The following is a 12,523-nucleotide window of genomic DNA, read 5'->3' on the forward strand; positions in this document are numbered from 1 at the left end:
TACTGTGCCAGGCTGGGGATCGCACCTGCATCCCAGCCCTCCCAAGATGCTGCCGATCCCATTGTGCCCCAGCGGGACCTCCAGCCTTGCCTTTTCTAATTCACATCTAAGCCCTGTATAGGTTGGGCAGCTGCCGGGGAGGGAGGAGGGAAGGATAGACTCTCCTGGCCATTGGCTGCACAGCCGAGCCCCCTCCCAGCTGATGTGCCTCTCGCCCTGCTCCCAGATCCTCACCAAGACTGGGGAGCTGCCCCGGCAGCCCACCACCCACCCGGAGGAGACAGAGGAGGAGCTGACGGAGCAGCAGGAGGCCTTGCTGGGGGAGGGAACCCTGACCATCCCCCGAGAAGGCTCCACGGAGAGCGAGAGCACGCAGGAAGACCTGGAGGAGGAGGAAGAGGAGGAGGAGGAGGAGGATTGTATCCAGGTCAAGGATGAGGCGGGCGAGAGTGGTGCTGAGGAGGGCCCCGACTTGGAGGAGTCCAGTGCTGGTTACAAAAAGGTACCCCCTCTGCCCTCCACCCTTCATCCTCCCTGCTGTCTGTCTGTCTTTTTTTTTTAATTTTATTTTAATTTTTTACTTTCATAACCATACCTGTGACATATGGACGTTCCCGGAAGGGGCAGGGATGGGATCTGAGCCCCAGCTTCCACCTACGCTGCAGATGTGGCAATGCCAGATCCTTTAACCCACTGTGCTGGGCTGGGGATTGAACCCGTGCCTCTGCAGCGACCTGAACTGCTGCAGTTGGATTCTTAACCCACTGCACCACAGTGGTAACTCCCTTGCCATCTTTCCACCTTTTTCCTTTGCTCTCGCCAGTCTGCAGTCCAGGCTGAGCAGAGGCAGCCTTACGAAGAGAGCAGAAGGGGAGCAGGAAGGAGACAGGGGCCATGGGAGGGAGGGAGCCGCCTGTATCCGTCTCAGTTATCTGTGCCCCCATCTGCCAGCCCCTCCCAGAGTCTGTGGTTGCCCCGCCTCTGTGTGTGTGTGTGTGTGTGTGTGTGTGTGTGTGTGTGCGCGTGCGTGCACATGTGCGCATGGTCTCTGTATATTCTGCCTGGGTAGGGCCGGTTGTGCGTCGGTCTCTGCGTGCATGTGTGCGCGTGTGTACACACACGCCCCCACTGTTACTACAGTCTGCCCCGGCGCCTGGCATGCACTCCATTCATTGCGGACACAGCTGAGCCCTCCGGGCCTGACTCATCCCACCCCCTCCCACGCCCCCGTCCCTCCCAGCCGCTTACCTCAATGCTGCTCCGGTACCCGTGACTCATCGCATCCCCCCATCCCTCCCCGTCTCGTCAGAGATGGAGATGGCGATGGCGAAGGCTGAAGGCTGGAGCGTCTCCAGGCCCGGGAGGGAGGAGGTGGGGGAAGGAGATCGGGAAGAGAAGGGCTGGCTTGGGTGCCTCCAGAGGCCCCAGGGCGCCTGTCCTCGCTTCCATCTCAGGCTAAAGCCTCACGCAGGCTCCATCCCACTCTCCTCCTTCCCAGGTGTTTGCAGATGCCCAGCAGCTGCAGCCGCTGCAGGTGTACCAGGCACCCCTCAGCCTGGCCACTGTGCCCCACCAGGCCCTGGGCCGCACCCAGTCCTCACCTGCTGCCCCAGGGGGCATGAAGAGCCCCCCAGACCAGCCCACCAAGCACCTCTTCACCACAGGTGAGCTACCCCGGCCCCATAGCTGTCCTTCCATCATGTGCCAGGGGCCTGTGCTTGGCACCCAGCCTTGGGGGCATCGTGAAGAGATAAGACATGGCCCCTGCCCTGTAGGCATTGCCAGGGCCCCTCACAGCACCCTGAAGGGAGGGAAAAGCAGCCCTCACTCTCTCCCTGCGCACCGCAGCCGTCTCTGGTAATGGTGGCAGCCTCTGCCTTGCAGAGAGGATGGTGAGTGTCCCTACCTGCTGGGGCAGCATCTTTTTCAGGGCCCCCAACTCCCACCACTGAGGTCAAGAATGAGGCCTCGGGGGTTCCCACTGTGGCTCAGTGGTAACGAATCTGAACAGCGTCCATGAGGATGTGGGTTCTATCCCTGGCCCCACTCAGCTGGTTAAGGATCCGGTGTGGCCCTGAGCTGCGGTGTAGGCAGCTTGGATCCTGCGTTGCTGTGGCTGTGGTATAGGCCGGCAGCTGTCGCTCCGATTGGACCCCTAGCCTGGGAACCTCCATATGCTGCAGGTGCGGCCCTGAAAAAAAAAAAAGAGTGAGGTGCGGCCGTAGACCATTCCAAGGGGCTCTGTCATGTGAAGCTGCCCTGTGCTGTGCTCCAAAGGGGCATAGCTGCCTGAGGATGGTCCCATCTCAGCAGTGTGGCATGAGGGGAAGTAGAGGCAGCACACAGGGTGTGGCAGGAGGGGGCAGGGAGGATGTGCCATGAGGAGGGTACAGTGTTGGGGGCATGGTGGGCAGAGGTCACAGTTGATGGAAGGGAGTTCCTGCTATGGTACAGCAGGATTGGCGGTATCTCTGCAGCGCCAGGATGCAGGTTCAGTCCCCGGCCTGGCACAGTGGGTTCAAGATTGGGCATTGCTGCTGCTGTGGCATAGGTCGCAACTACGGGCTTGGATCTGATCCCTGGCCCAGAAACTCCATATGCCAAGGGGCGGCCAAAAAAAAAAGAAAAAAAAAACCTGGAAAACCCCAGAAAAACTGAAAACCAATGGCAGTGTCAAGGGCAGCTTGGCGGAAGCTTAAGGAGCAGGGAGGCTGTTTTTAGGCAGAGATGGAGGGAGGGAATTGCAGGAGCGGGGAGGCTGAGGTGAGTGTGTGCGAGGGTGGCTGGAGTGGCCGTGAGGAGGTGCGGGGACCAGGGTGGTCTGGGGAGAGCTCAGGGAGCTTGGCCGAGGATGGCAGTGGCCAGGCTGTGACCCGGCCCAGAGCAGGGCTGGCTGACAGGTGTGTCTCCGGCCCAGGTGTGGTCTACGACACGTTCATGCTGAAGCACCAGTGCATGTGCGGGAACACACACGTGCACCCGGAGCACGCTGGCCGGATTCAGAGCATCTGGTCCCGGCTGCAGGAAACAGGCCTGCTCAGCAAGTGTGAGGTAAGGGAGCCCCTCTTTCCAGCCTGCACCTCAAACCCAGTGAAAGCCTTTGTATTTCTCCGTGCCTCTTCCGCATCCTCTCTTCCATCCCTGACTTCGGGCCCCCAGCCACCTCCCAGTACCATCCTTGTAGCCTGTTTCCCCCACGGTCCCCAGCTGAATGGGGGAGGCTCCTGGCTTGGGGTCCCCGGGGGACCGGGGCATACTTTCTGAAAAACCTTTGGCTCTCCTGAGGGTGGGAAGTGTCTCCTGGTGTTCCTGTCGTGGCTCAGCAGTTAACGGAACCTGACTGGCATCCACGAGGGTGCAGGTTCGATCCCTGGCCTCGATTAGAGGGTTAAGGATCTGGCGTTGCCATGAGCTGTGGTGTAGGTCGCAGACGTGGCTCGGATCCCGCATTGCTGTGGCTCTGGTGTAGGCCAGCGGCTACAGCTCCGATGGACCCCTAGCCTGGGAACCTCCATGTGCTGCGGATGCGGCCCTAAAAAGAAAGTCACACACACGAAAAGTGGCTCCCCGTGTCCCAGGCTGTGAGCAGAGAGAGGAGCGGGGTTTCCGGGAGGAGCTAGGCCTGGGGTGCCAGCCCTCACACCAGCCTCTCCTCCTGCTCTCCCATGGCAGCGGATTCGGGGTCGCAAAGCCACGCTGGACGAGATCCAGACGGTGCACTCCGAGTACCACACCCTGCTCTATGGGACCAGCCCCCTCAACCGCCAGAAGCTGGACAGCAAGAAGCTGCTGGGTGAGCCAGAGGCCGGTGGGCGGGGTGTGGGCAGGGCCAGGTCTGCTGCCTCCCGGGGTCATTGGGACTGTCAGGAAGACCACCACCATCGCAGGCAAGTGGGTCTCCCCGGGTACATTTGCCACATGGAACACCTCCAGAGGGCGCCATTCACATAGGCTAGAGCATGCAGGTGGGGTGCTTGCAGGGGATGGGAGGTGACAGGTCAGGCCTGGTGATGGGCTTTGCTCTTCTCCCTAACCTGTCAGGCCTCTATCTCTTGGCCATCTGCCCCAAAGTAGGATGTCCCCCCAGATAACTAGCATGGGCTGCACAGAGGCCTGTCCTGGGCTGGGCTCTCACCTTCTTTTTCTGTGACTGAGCTTGCTGCCCTGTGCCCACCCCAACCTGTGACCCTGGGAGTTGGGACAGCTTCCAGAGTAGCTCTGTCCGTCTTCCCTGCAGGCCCCATCAGCCAGAAGATGTATGCTGTGCTGCCCTGCGGGGGCATCGGGGTGAGTAGGTACCTGCCAGTGGGGATGGGCGGGGGATGCTCCCAGCTCTGCCCCTCCCTTCCTGCCCACCACGGCTACAGGCCCTGCATCCAGGTGCCTACCCCATTCTTGCCCTCCCCCTGCAGGGGGCACGCTGAAGCCTGCTCTCCTGCCCCTGCAGGTGGACAGCGACACAGTGTGGAATGAGATGCACTCCTCCAGTGCTGTGCGCATGGCGGTGGGCTGCCTGGTGGAGCTGGCATTCAAGGTGGCTGCGGGGGAGCTCAAGGTGAGAGTGTGTGTGTGTGTGTGTGTGTGTGTGTGTGTGTGTGTGTGTGTGTGTAGGGGAGCAGCCTCGGCCTTCCCTTTGGTAAGGCACCATCCCCAACTCTCAGGTGCCAGCGTGGGGAGGAGGTGATAGCTCCAGGCCAGCTTAGGGCTAGGGGGTAAAGAGAGCCACCAAAGGGGAGTTCCTGTCGTGGTTCAGCAATAACGAACCCAACTAGTATCCATGAGGATACGGGTTCGATCCCAGGTCTCCCTCTATGGGTTAAGGATCCAGCATTACTGTGGCTGTGGGAGAGGCTGGCAGCTACAGCTCCAATTTGACCCCTGGCCTGGGAACCTCCATATGCCGTGGGTATGGCCCTAAAAAGCAAAAAAAAAGAGAGCCACCAAGGGGCACTAATAAAGCCTGGTGCTCTCATGGGTCTCCGGCCAGAGAAGGTATCTGCCCACCCGTGAGGCCCTTGGCCCGTGTTCCCAAAGATCATAGGATTTATCCTTCTGATCTGTGTTCTCTTCCCTGCCCGGCTTATGCTGCCCTCTGTGTCCACCCCCTCCATGGCCACCTTGCCTGCCTGCCTGCGTCTCTCTGTACCTCTTCAGAATGGATTTGCCATCATCCGGCCCCCAGGCCACCACGCGGAGGAATCCACAGCCATGTGAGTGTCACCCCAGCCCTGCCCCGGGCCCACTGCCCTCACCTGGCCTCATTCCCGGCAGAGCTGACACGGGCAGCACACCTCCACCAAGGCTGACTCCCGGCCCCTTTTTCCCCAGGGGATTCTGCTTCTTCAACTCTGTAGCCATCACAACCAAACTTCTGCAACAGAAGCTGAACGTGGGCAAGGTTCTCATCGTGGACTGGGTAGGCAGTGGACCCAGGGGACCAGGAGCAGCCCTCAGGAAGCCCCCACCCCGGCCCTGCCCCCTCTTCCTCAGCCCCCGCTGGAGTTGGGCTGTTGAGTCGCCTTATACCCTCCCGCTGGAGTGTTAGCCCAGCCCTCACAGTCCTGTGGGGCTCCCTCCTTACTAGGAGAGGACCCCAAAGTGGTTTTTTTTGTTTTTGTTTTTGTTTTGTTTTGTTTTGCCTTTTTAGGGCTGCACCCGCAGCACATGGAGTTTCCCAGTCTAGGGGTCAAATCGGAGCTGTAGCCACTGACCTACACCACAGCTCATGGCAACGCAGGATCCTGAACCCACTAATCGAGGTCAGGGATTGAACCTGCGTCCTTATGATTACTAGTCAGATTCGTTTCTGCTGAGCCATGGTGGGGGTTCCTGCTTATCCATTCTAAATGTAATTTTTTTTTTTTTTTTCCTTTTTAGGGCTGCACCCAAGGCATATGGAAGTTCCCAGGCTAGGGGTCAAATCGGATCTTCAGCTGCTGGCCTGTGCTACAGCCACTGCAACACCAGATCCGAGTCATGTCTGTGACCTGCGCCACAGCTCACGGCAGATACCAGATCCTTAACCCACTGAGCGAGGCCAGGGATCGAACCCATAACCTCATGGTTCCTAGTCAGATTCGTTTCCATTGCTCCACGACGGGAACTCCAGAAAGCATTTTTTTTTTTTTTTTAGTTTTTCTTTTTCTTTTTCTTTTTCGTTTTCTTTTTCTTTTTAGGGCTGCACCCATAGCATATGGAAGTTCCCAGGCTAGGGGCTGAATTGGAGCTGCAGCTGCTGGCCTATGCCACAGCTGAGAACAATGCCAGATCCCCCACCCAGTGAGCAAGGCCAGGGATGGAACCCGCATCCTCATGGATACTAGTTGGATTTGTTTCACAGCACCACAACGGGAACTTCTCAAAAGTGGTTTTAGCCCCAGTCCACCTTGACCCCCACCCAGCAGCCTAGAGCAGCCGAGGAGACTTTCTGCCTTGAAAAGCAGAGACGGGTCCTGCCATTGCCAGAGCCACTCTTGACGGGGGCTGACCATGTCCCGGGACCCACAGTGCTGCTGCATGGCCACCTCGAATGAAGAATGAGGATGTCCATTTTTGTAAAAGCAGACACGGGGCTGTTGGGTGACCTACCCAACCAGAGTCACTTTGCTTGGGATAGTGGCACCAGGTTTTCAGATCAGGCCTCTTGTTCCCAGCATTTCTGCTCTTGCCACCATGCTGTGCTTCTCCAACCCTGCCTCTCGCAGCAGAGGGAGAGGCCTCTACTGCACCCCGTGAGCAGAGGAGCTGGGTACCATCCTCGGCAAAGGGGAATCTAGTCTCTTTGAAACCCGGCTGGGGGAGTTCCCGTCATGGCGCAGTGGTTAACGAATCCGACTAGGAACCACGAGGTTGTGGGTTCGATCCATGGCCTTGCTCAGTGGGTTAAGGATCCGGCGTTGCCGTGAGCTGTGGTGTAGGTTGCAGACGCGGCTTGGATCCCACGTTGCTGTGGCTCTGGCGTAGGCTGTGGCTGTGGTGTAGGCTGGCAGCTACAGCTCCGATTGGACCCCTAGCCTGGGAACCTCCATATGCCGCAGGAGCGGCCCAAGAAATGGCAAAAAGACAAAGAAACCCAGCTGGGGCATAAAAGTTCATAATGTTGGATTCGGCTTGGACTATATCTTTTTGCTTTCGATTCCTGAGTAGCCTTAATGTTCCCTCCACACTATTGAGCGGAGAAGGCACTTGGGGAGGCCTGCCACACACGTCCCCTGGCTTTGTGTCTCCTCTCTTCAGTGCCCCGTTCTGGCCCGCGGACCCTGGTTAGAGACGCAGGGCGACATGGGGGCAAGTGGAATTTCGACCTTTGGGTCAGAGCCCGGGCCCTCGTCCTGATGTTTCCGCCCTCCCCGCTAGGACATACACCACGGCAATGGCACCCAGCAAGCATTCTACAACGACCCCTCCGTGCTCTATATCTCTCTGCATCGCTATGACAATGGGAACTTCTTTCCAGGCTCTGGGGCTCCTGAAGAGGTACAGCTCCTGGGCTCTAACGTGGGGGCCTCAGGGAGGTAGCAGAACGGGACATAGCAGGGAGCCCAGGAGGCCCGAGGTGGTGCCTGGGGAGTGGGCTCTAGTGGGAGGACCGCGCTGGCCAGCTGCCCCTCCGTGCAGAACAGAGGCCAGTGGAGCGAGGGCTGGAGGCAGGGCTGAGGGCGGGGGACAAGTTCTGGGATCCGCAGGCAGGGAGAATAACCCTCTCCCACCGTGCTGCCAGGTTGGCGGAGGGCCGGGTGTGGGGTACAATGTGAACGTGGCATGGACGGGAGGTGTGGACCCCCCCATCGGAGACGTGGAGTACCTAACGGCCTTCAGGTGGGGACTGAGGAGAGCCCCCGGGAGGGGAGGGCGCCCCCGGGGGCCCTGCCATCGCGGGAGGGGCACAAGGCACCCGGTTCGATGCGGGTGGAGGGGCTTGGCTCTGCCGAGGAGACACAGCGGGGTGAAGGCTGGCCGAGCTATCTGCCAGGGTCAGCTTGGGCCCTCCCTTTGCAGGACAGTGGTGATGCCCATCGCCCACGAGTTCTCACCTGACGTGGTCCTGGTTTCCGCCGGCTTTGATGCTGTTGAGGGACACTTGTCTCCGTTGGGTGGCTACTCTGTCACCGCCAGATGTGAGCCTGCTGGGGGATCGAGGGAGGCTGTGGAGCAGTGAAGAGGCGGTTGGGTGGGAGGTTGGGAGGAGAGCTGGGGGCAGGGCTAAGACTTGGACTCATCCTGGCAGCCTCCTCCAGGCTCCCTCTGCCAACCTTGGCCTTGAGGGGCAAGCAGATGGGGGTAGGGTAGCAGAGGGTATACCTCCTGGAGTTGCAGGGGTGGAGATGGCTGCTCCTCATTTCACTGGTGATTTTTCATGGTGCTCCTTAGGGAAAATGTAACTGGTTTTGCTTGCTTGTTTGTTTTGCTTCAATCTGTTATGTTCTTCTTTTTTTTTTTTTTTTTCTCCCCTTCAGTCTTTTTAGGGCTGCACCTGAAGTATATGGAGGCTCCCAGGCTAGGGGTTGAATCCGAGATGTGGCCACCGGCCTACACCACAGCCACAGCAATGCAGGATCCGAGTCTCATCTGCCACCTACACCACAGCTCACGGCAACGCCGGATCCTCAACCCACTGAGCAAAGCCAGGGATCAAACCTCTGCGCTCATGGATGCTAGTCAGATTCGTTTCCACTGAGCCATGACGGGAACTCCTGTCATGTTCTATCTTTAATGTAGTATTTAGTTCATTGACATTGAATCATTGAATTTTATTGTGGATCTATATTTGGGTTTAAATCCACCATCTTCTTTTGTGCTATTTGTCCCACCTCTGTGTCTGTGTTTCTTTTTCTCTTTTTCTTTCTTGAATTGGTTTTTTTCTTTAACAGTTTTTCTTTCTTTCTTTTTTTTGTCTTTTTGTCTCTTTAGGGCCGCACCTGTGGCTTATCGGGTATATGAAGGTTTTCAGGCCAGGGGTCTCATCGGAGCTACAGCTGCCGGCCTACACCACAGCCACAGCAACGCACTATCTGAGCCTCGTCTGCGACCTACACCACAGCTCACAGCAACACCGGATCCTTAACCCGCTGAGAGAGGCCGGGGATCAAGCCCTCATCCTCATGGATGCTAGTTGGGTTCGTTAACCTCTGAGCCACGATGGGAACTCCTAACCGTTTTTCTGTAATCTTTCTCCCTTTGTCCATCCCTAAAGGTTTTGGCCACTTGACCAGGCAGCTGATGACGCTGGCAGGGGGCCGGGTGGTGCTGGCCCTGGAGGGAGGCCATGACTTGACCGCCATCTGTGATGCCTCTGAGGCCTGTGTCTCAGCTCTGCTCAGCGTGGAGGTGAGGCGGTGCACAGAGGGGCTGGGGAGGTGGGACAGTAGGCCAGGGGGTAAGGGGCCAGCGAGGGAGGGTCCCTTTCCTGGGTCAAGCAGCTTGAGCAGTACTGAGGGCCCTTGGGGAGGTTTTCCTCGTGGCCAGGAAAGGCTTCCTTTCCTCTCTCCCTCCCTCCCTCCCTTCCCTTTCCCCCTCCCTCCCTGTGGCTGTACCTCTAGCCTATGCACATTCCCAGGCGAGGGGTCAAAGCGGAGCTGCAGCTGCAGCCTGTGTCTCAGCCACAGCAACAGCAGATCCGAGCTACATGTGGGACCTACTGGGCAAGGCCAGGAATCAAACCTGAAACCTCATGGACACTAAGTCTGGTTCTTGACCCACCGAGCCACAACAGGAACTCTAGGGGAGGGCTTTCTGAATAGGGGTTTCTCCAGAAAGCCTATGCTTGCCGCCGTCATGGGGTCGAATGGGTGCTTAGAGGGAGAGTTACGGCCGCCCACTCCCCACCCTAAGCCCTGTCTTCTTTCCCCTGCCAGCTGCAGCCCTTGGACGAGGCAGTCCTGCAACAAAAGCCCAACATCAATGCAGTGGCCACGCTAGAGAAAGTCATCGGGATCCAGAGTGCGTGGGGACAGGCAGAGGGGCTTGGGCCTCCGCTTGCCAAGGGGGCGGCGCTGGTGCACATGCCAGGGCCTGGGCTGGGGAATGGCCCTCCCTTTGGGGCTTTCTGCCCCTGCCTGACCCCCCTGCCCGCCCCTCATCCACAGGCAAACACTGGAGCTGTGTGCAGAGGTTCGCTGCTGGTCTAGGCCGTTCCCTGCGGGAGGCCCAGGCAGGCGAGACAGAGGAGGCCGAGACTGTGAGCGCCATGGCCTTGCTGTCGGTGGGGGCCGAGCAGGCGCAGGCTGCTGCAGCCCGGGAGCACAGCCCCAGGTGAGGCTCCCCCACCTCCCTGCCTGGCCCAGGCTGACGGCCCCTCCCCGCGTGGTCCCAACACCCCGCTCTGTGCTCATCCCTACAGGCCGGCAGAGGAGCCCATGGAGCAGGAGCCTGCCCTGTGATGCCCTGGCCCCCGTCCCTCTGGGCTTCATCATTGTGATTTTGTTTATTTTTTCTATTAAAAAGAAAAAGTCACACATCCACAACGTGTGCCGTGTGGGTCTCTCAGCCTTGCCCCTCTCGCTCCTCCAAGCTGCCTCAGGTCCAGAAGTCTGCTCCCTCTGGAAGGGGAGGGGGGCCCTCTCCAGCCCTCCCCCCCTGTTGTGTCCCCCACCAACTTCCTGCATCCTGCCCCCGTCCCCCTGGGAGTGGGCCCAGCACCTTCCCGTTCTGGGCTCGGCCTGGGTGAGGAAGGCACAGCGAGTTGGTGCCTTGGCTTCGGCTGACCCGGGGGAAATGCCTTCATTCCGCCCTTCCCCTCCCCAGCCCCAGGGGCGGGTCTGGAGGGTCCCGCTCCAGTCTAAGCTGGAGAGAGGCAGGGAGTGGGCTCCGGCCTGCAGTTCCTTCCTGTTCTCTCCCTTTCCCGTCATCCTCGCCGACTCTATGCAGCCCCCCCTCCCACCTTCCTCCTCAGCGCCGAAGCGAAGCTGTGCTCTAGGATGTGGGCCTGAGGTCTGCGGGCAGGGCCGTCTTGCCCTCCGCTCCTCAGGGCTTCTCTCCCCTTCTCGGGCTGCAGAGGTTGAAGGTGTGTGAGAAGGGCTGGGGCCCGACCCTTGGGCTCCGAACCAGGCCTGCCCTCCACCTGACTCTGGGGGCCTCCCTGCCCCTCTGCTGGCACAGCCTGGGGAGGGAGAGAAGGTGGTCCCTGCAGGGGCCTCCAGGCTGGTGAGAGCCCCCCTGCTGTTCAGGACCAGATGTCCCCAGCCATCCAGCAGGCTGCAGGCAGGAGGGTCAGGGGCTCTGAAGCCTGGAGAAGGTGAGAGTAGGGGTTCTAGAAGGGGCAGTCTGCCCTCAGCTGTAGCTTCCCTTCCTCCTGGGTTTCCTTTGTGGGCCACCAGCCCAAGGGAAGAAAGACCAGCATGGGACTGGGTGCTGGCCTTTCTCTTTCCCAGGAGCTTGGCCTGGCCCTCTTGTTTCTGGGGCTGGAGGCTCACAAGGCCTCTAGGGAACGCTGTCCAGCCTGTGGGAAACAAAAGATGGGAAGCAGCTCCTAGGGGGCTGAGTCTTCCTCCCTCCCCCTGCCCAGTATACTTTCCTTCCTCCCATCCCAGGGCCCCACCAACCTGTTTACATATTGATTGTTTTTTTTGTTTTTTGTTTTTTTTCCACTTTTTCGGGTCACACCTGGTCACATGGAAGTTTCCAGGCTAGGGGTCGAATTGGAGCTGCAGCTGCCGGCCTACACCACAGCCATAGCCATGCCAGATCCGAGCCGCGTCTGTGACCTGCACCACAGCTCACAGCAATGCTGGATCCTTAACCCACTGAGCAGGGCCAGGGATGGAACCCGCATCCTCAGGTTAGGTTGGGTTCCTAACCTGCTGAGCCACAATGGGAACTCCCGTATTTATTATCCTCATGGGGGCCTGAGCAGGGTTGAGGGAGCCGGGGCGGGGGCAGGAGTCCCACCACCATCCGTTCATTGTGTACTTGTGTCTTGTGTGTTGTTGGTGTGTTCTCGGTCCTCCTGGGGGATGGGGCCGGGGCTGGGCCCAGTGTACCAGGCCTCCCCACGCTGAGCCCTGGTTCCGGGCTTACCTTCCCTCTCCCCATGGCTGGTCTGGTTCTCATGTAAACCCACTCCTGGCTTTGTCTCCCCAGACATGGATTTCGGTTAAGTATTCTGTAACCTGTTAGATTGTGCGTCCTTGGGTAAATAAACTTGTTTCTGGCAGTGCCTTCTGGGGCCAAGGTCTCTGTTCTCTGGGCTCCCAAGTGGCGTTGAGGCTCTCCTTCCCCCTGTGGGCCAAAAAAGCCTGCTCTTCTCTTCTCCAGCCCCCATTTAGGAAACCGGACGGTGGGAGGGAGTTGGATCTCTGTCCTGTAGGTTAAGACGAGGTTTCGCTGAACAGAGCCACAGCATCTCTGGGGACCTCTTGGGTGGCCAAGGGGGTGATGGTGGCGAGGGGCCCCAGGGCTGAAGGTCTTCCTTTTCCTTCTGACTCTCTCCCTCCGTGGGAACAGGGTTGGAGTAGGTCAGAACAGGCGGTCTGGCCAGAGTTCCACCTGCGCCCACACAGGCAAGTCCAGTGGAGTGTGCACAGAG

At 59.1% G+C, this 12,523-nt stretch overlaps 1 protein-coding gene and 1 long non-coding RNA gene across 9 annotated transcripts in view; one reads left to right on the top strand and one right to left on the bottom strand.

Annotated features, from left to right (window-relative positions):
* The window catches only part of HDAC5 (histone deacetylase 5), a 41,493-nt gene extending 31,033 nt beyond the window's left edge, over positions 1-10,460 (top strand). For 3 of the 8 annotated variants that reach the window (XM_021066891.2, XM_021066892.2, XM_084984280.1), the window contains 15 exons: positions 227-502; positions 1,499-1,664; positions 2,918-3,051; positions 3,673-3,793; positions 4,238-4,287; positions 4,448-4,555; positions 5,155-5,210; positions 5,329-5,416; positions 7,357-7,476; positions 7,721-7,818; positions 7,999-8,117; positions 9,194-9,327; positions 9,855-9,939; positions 10,086-10,251; positions 10,340-10,460. In XM_021066891.2, coding sequence (XP_020922550.2) covers positions 227-502; positions 1,499-1,664; positions 2,918-3,051; positions 3,673-3,793; positions 4,238-4,287; positions 4,448-4,555; positions 5,155-5,210; positions 5,329-5,416; positions 7,357-7,476; positions 7,721-7,818; positions 7,999-8,117; positions 9,194-9,327; positions 9,855-9,939; positions 10,086-10,251; positions 10,340-10,379 — 1,761 coding nt within the window. In that variant the 3' untranslated portion in view covers positions 10,380-10,460. Of the gene's footprint in view, positions 1-226; positions 503-1,498; positions 1,665-2,917; positions 3,052-3,672; positions 3,794-4,237; positions 4,288-4,447; positions 4,556-5,154; positions 5,211-5,328; positions 5,983-6,906; positions 7,477-7,720; positions 7,819-7,998; positions 8,118-8,910; positions 9,328-9,854; positions 9,940-10,085; positions 10,252-10,339 lie in introns of those variants that run through there. The other 5 variants (XR_002337097.2, XR_002337098.2, XR_014821077.1 and 2 more) reach the window with 4 other exon arrangements.
* LOC146398093 (uncharacterized) lies at positions 8,697-12,216 on the bottom strand. The gene is made up of 2 exons (XR_014821139.1): positions 12,108-12,216; positions 8,697-11,437 (listed from the first exon to the last, which is right to left on the bottom strand). It is a non-coding gene; the product is annotated as an uncharacterized LOC146398093 (long non-coding RNA).
* Positions 12,217-12,523: the final 307 nt, after the last annotated feature.

The sequence above is a fragment of the Sus scrofa genome, chromosome 12 (genome assembly GCF_054392235.1).
Source record: "Sus scrofa isolate SSC_HxYL_T2T_F1_AM1 chromosome 12, Sscrofa_HxYL_maternal_Yorkshire_Landrace_v2.0, whole genome shotgun sequence".
NCBI lineage: Eukaryota > Metazoa > Chordata > Mammalia > Artiodactyla > Suidae > Sus > Sus scrofa.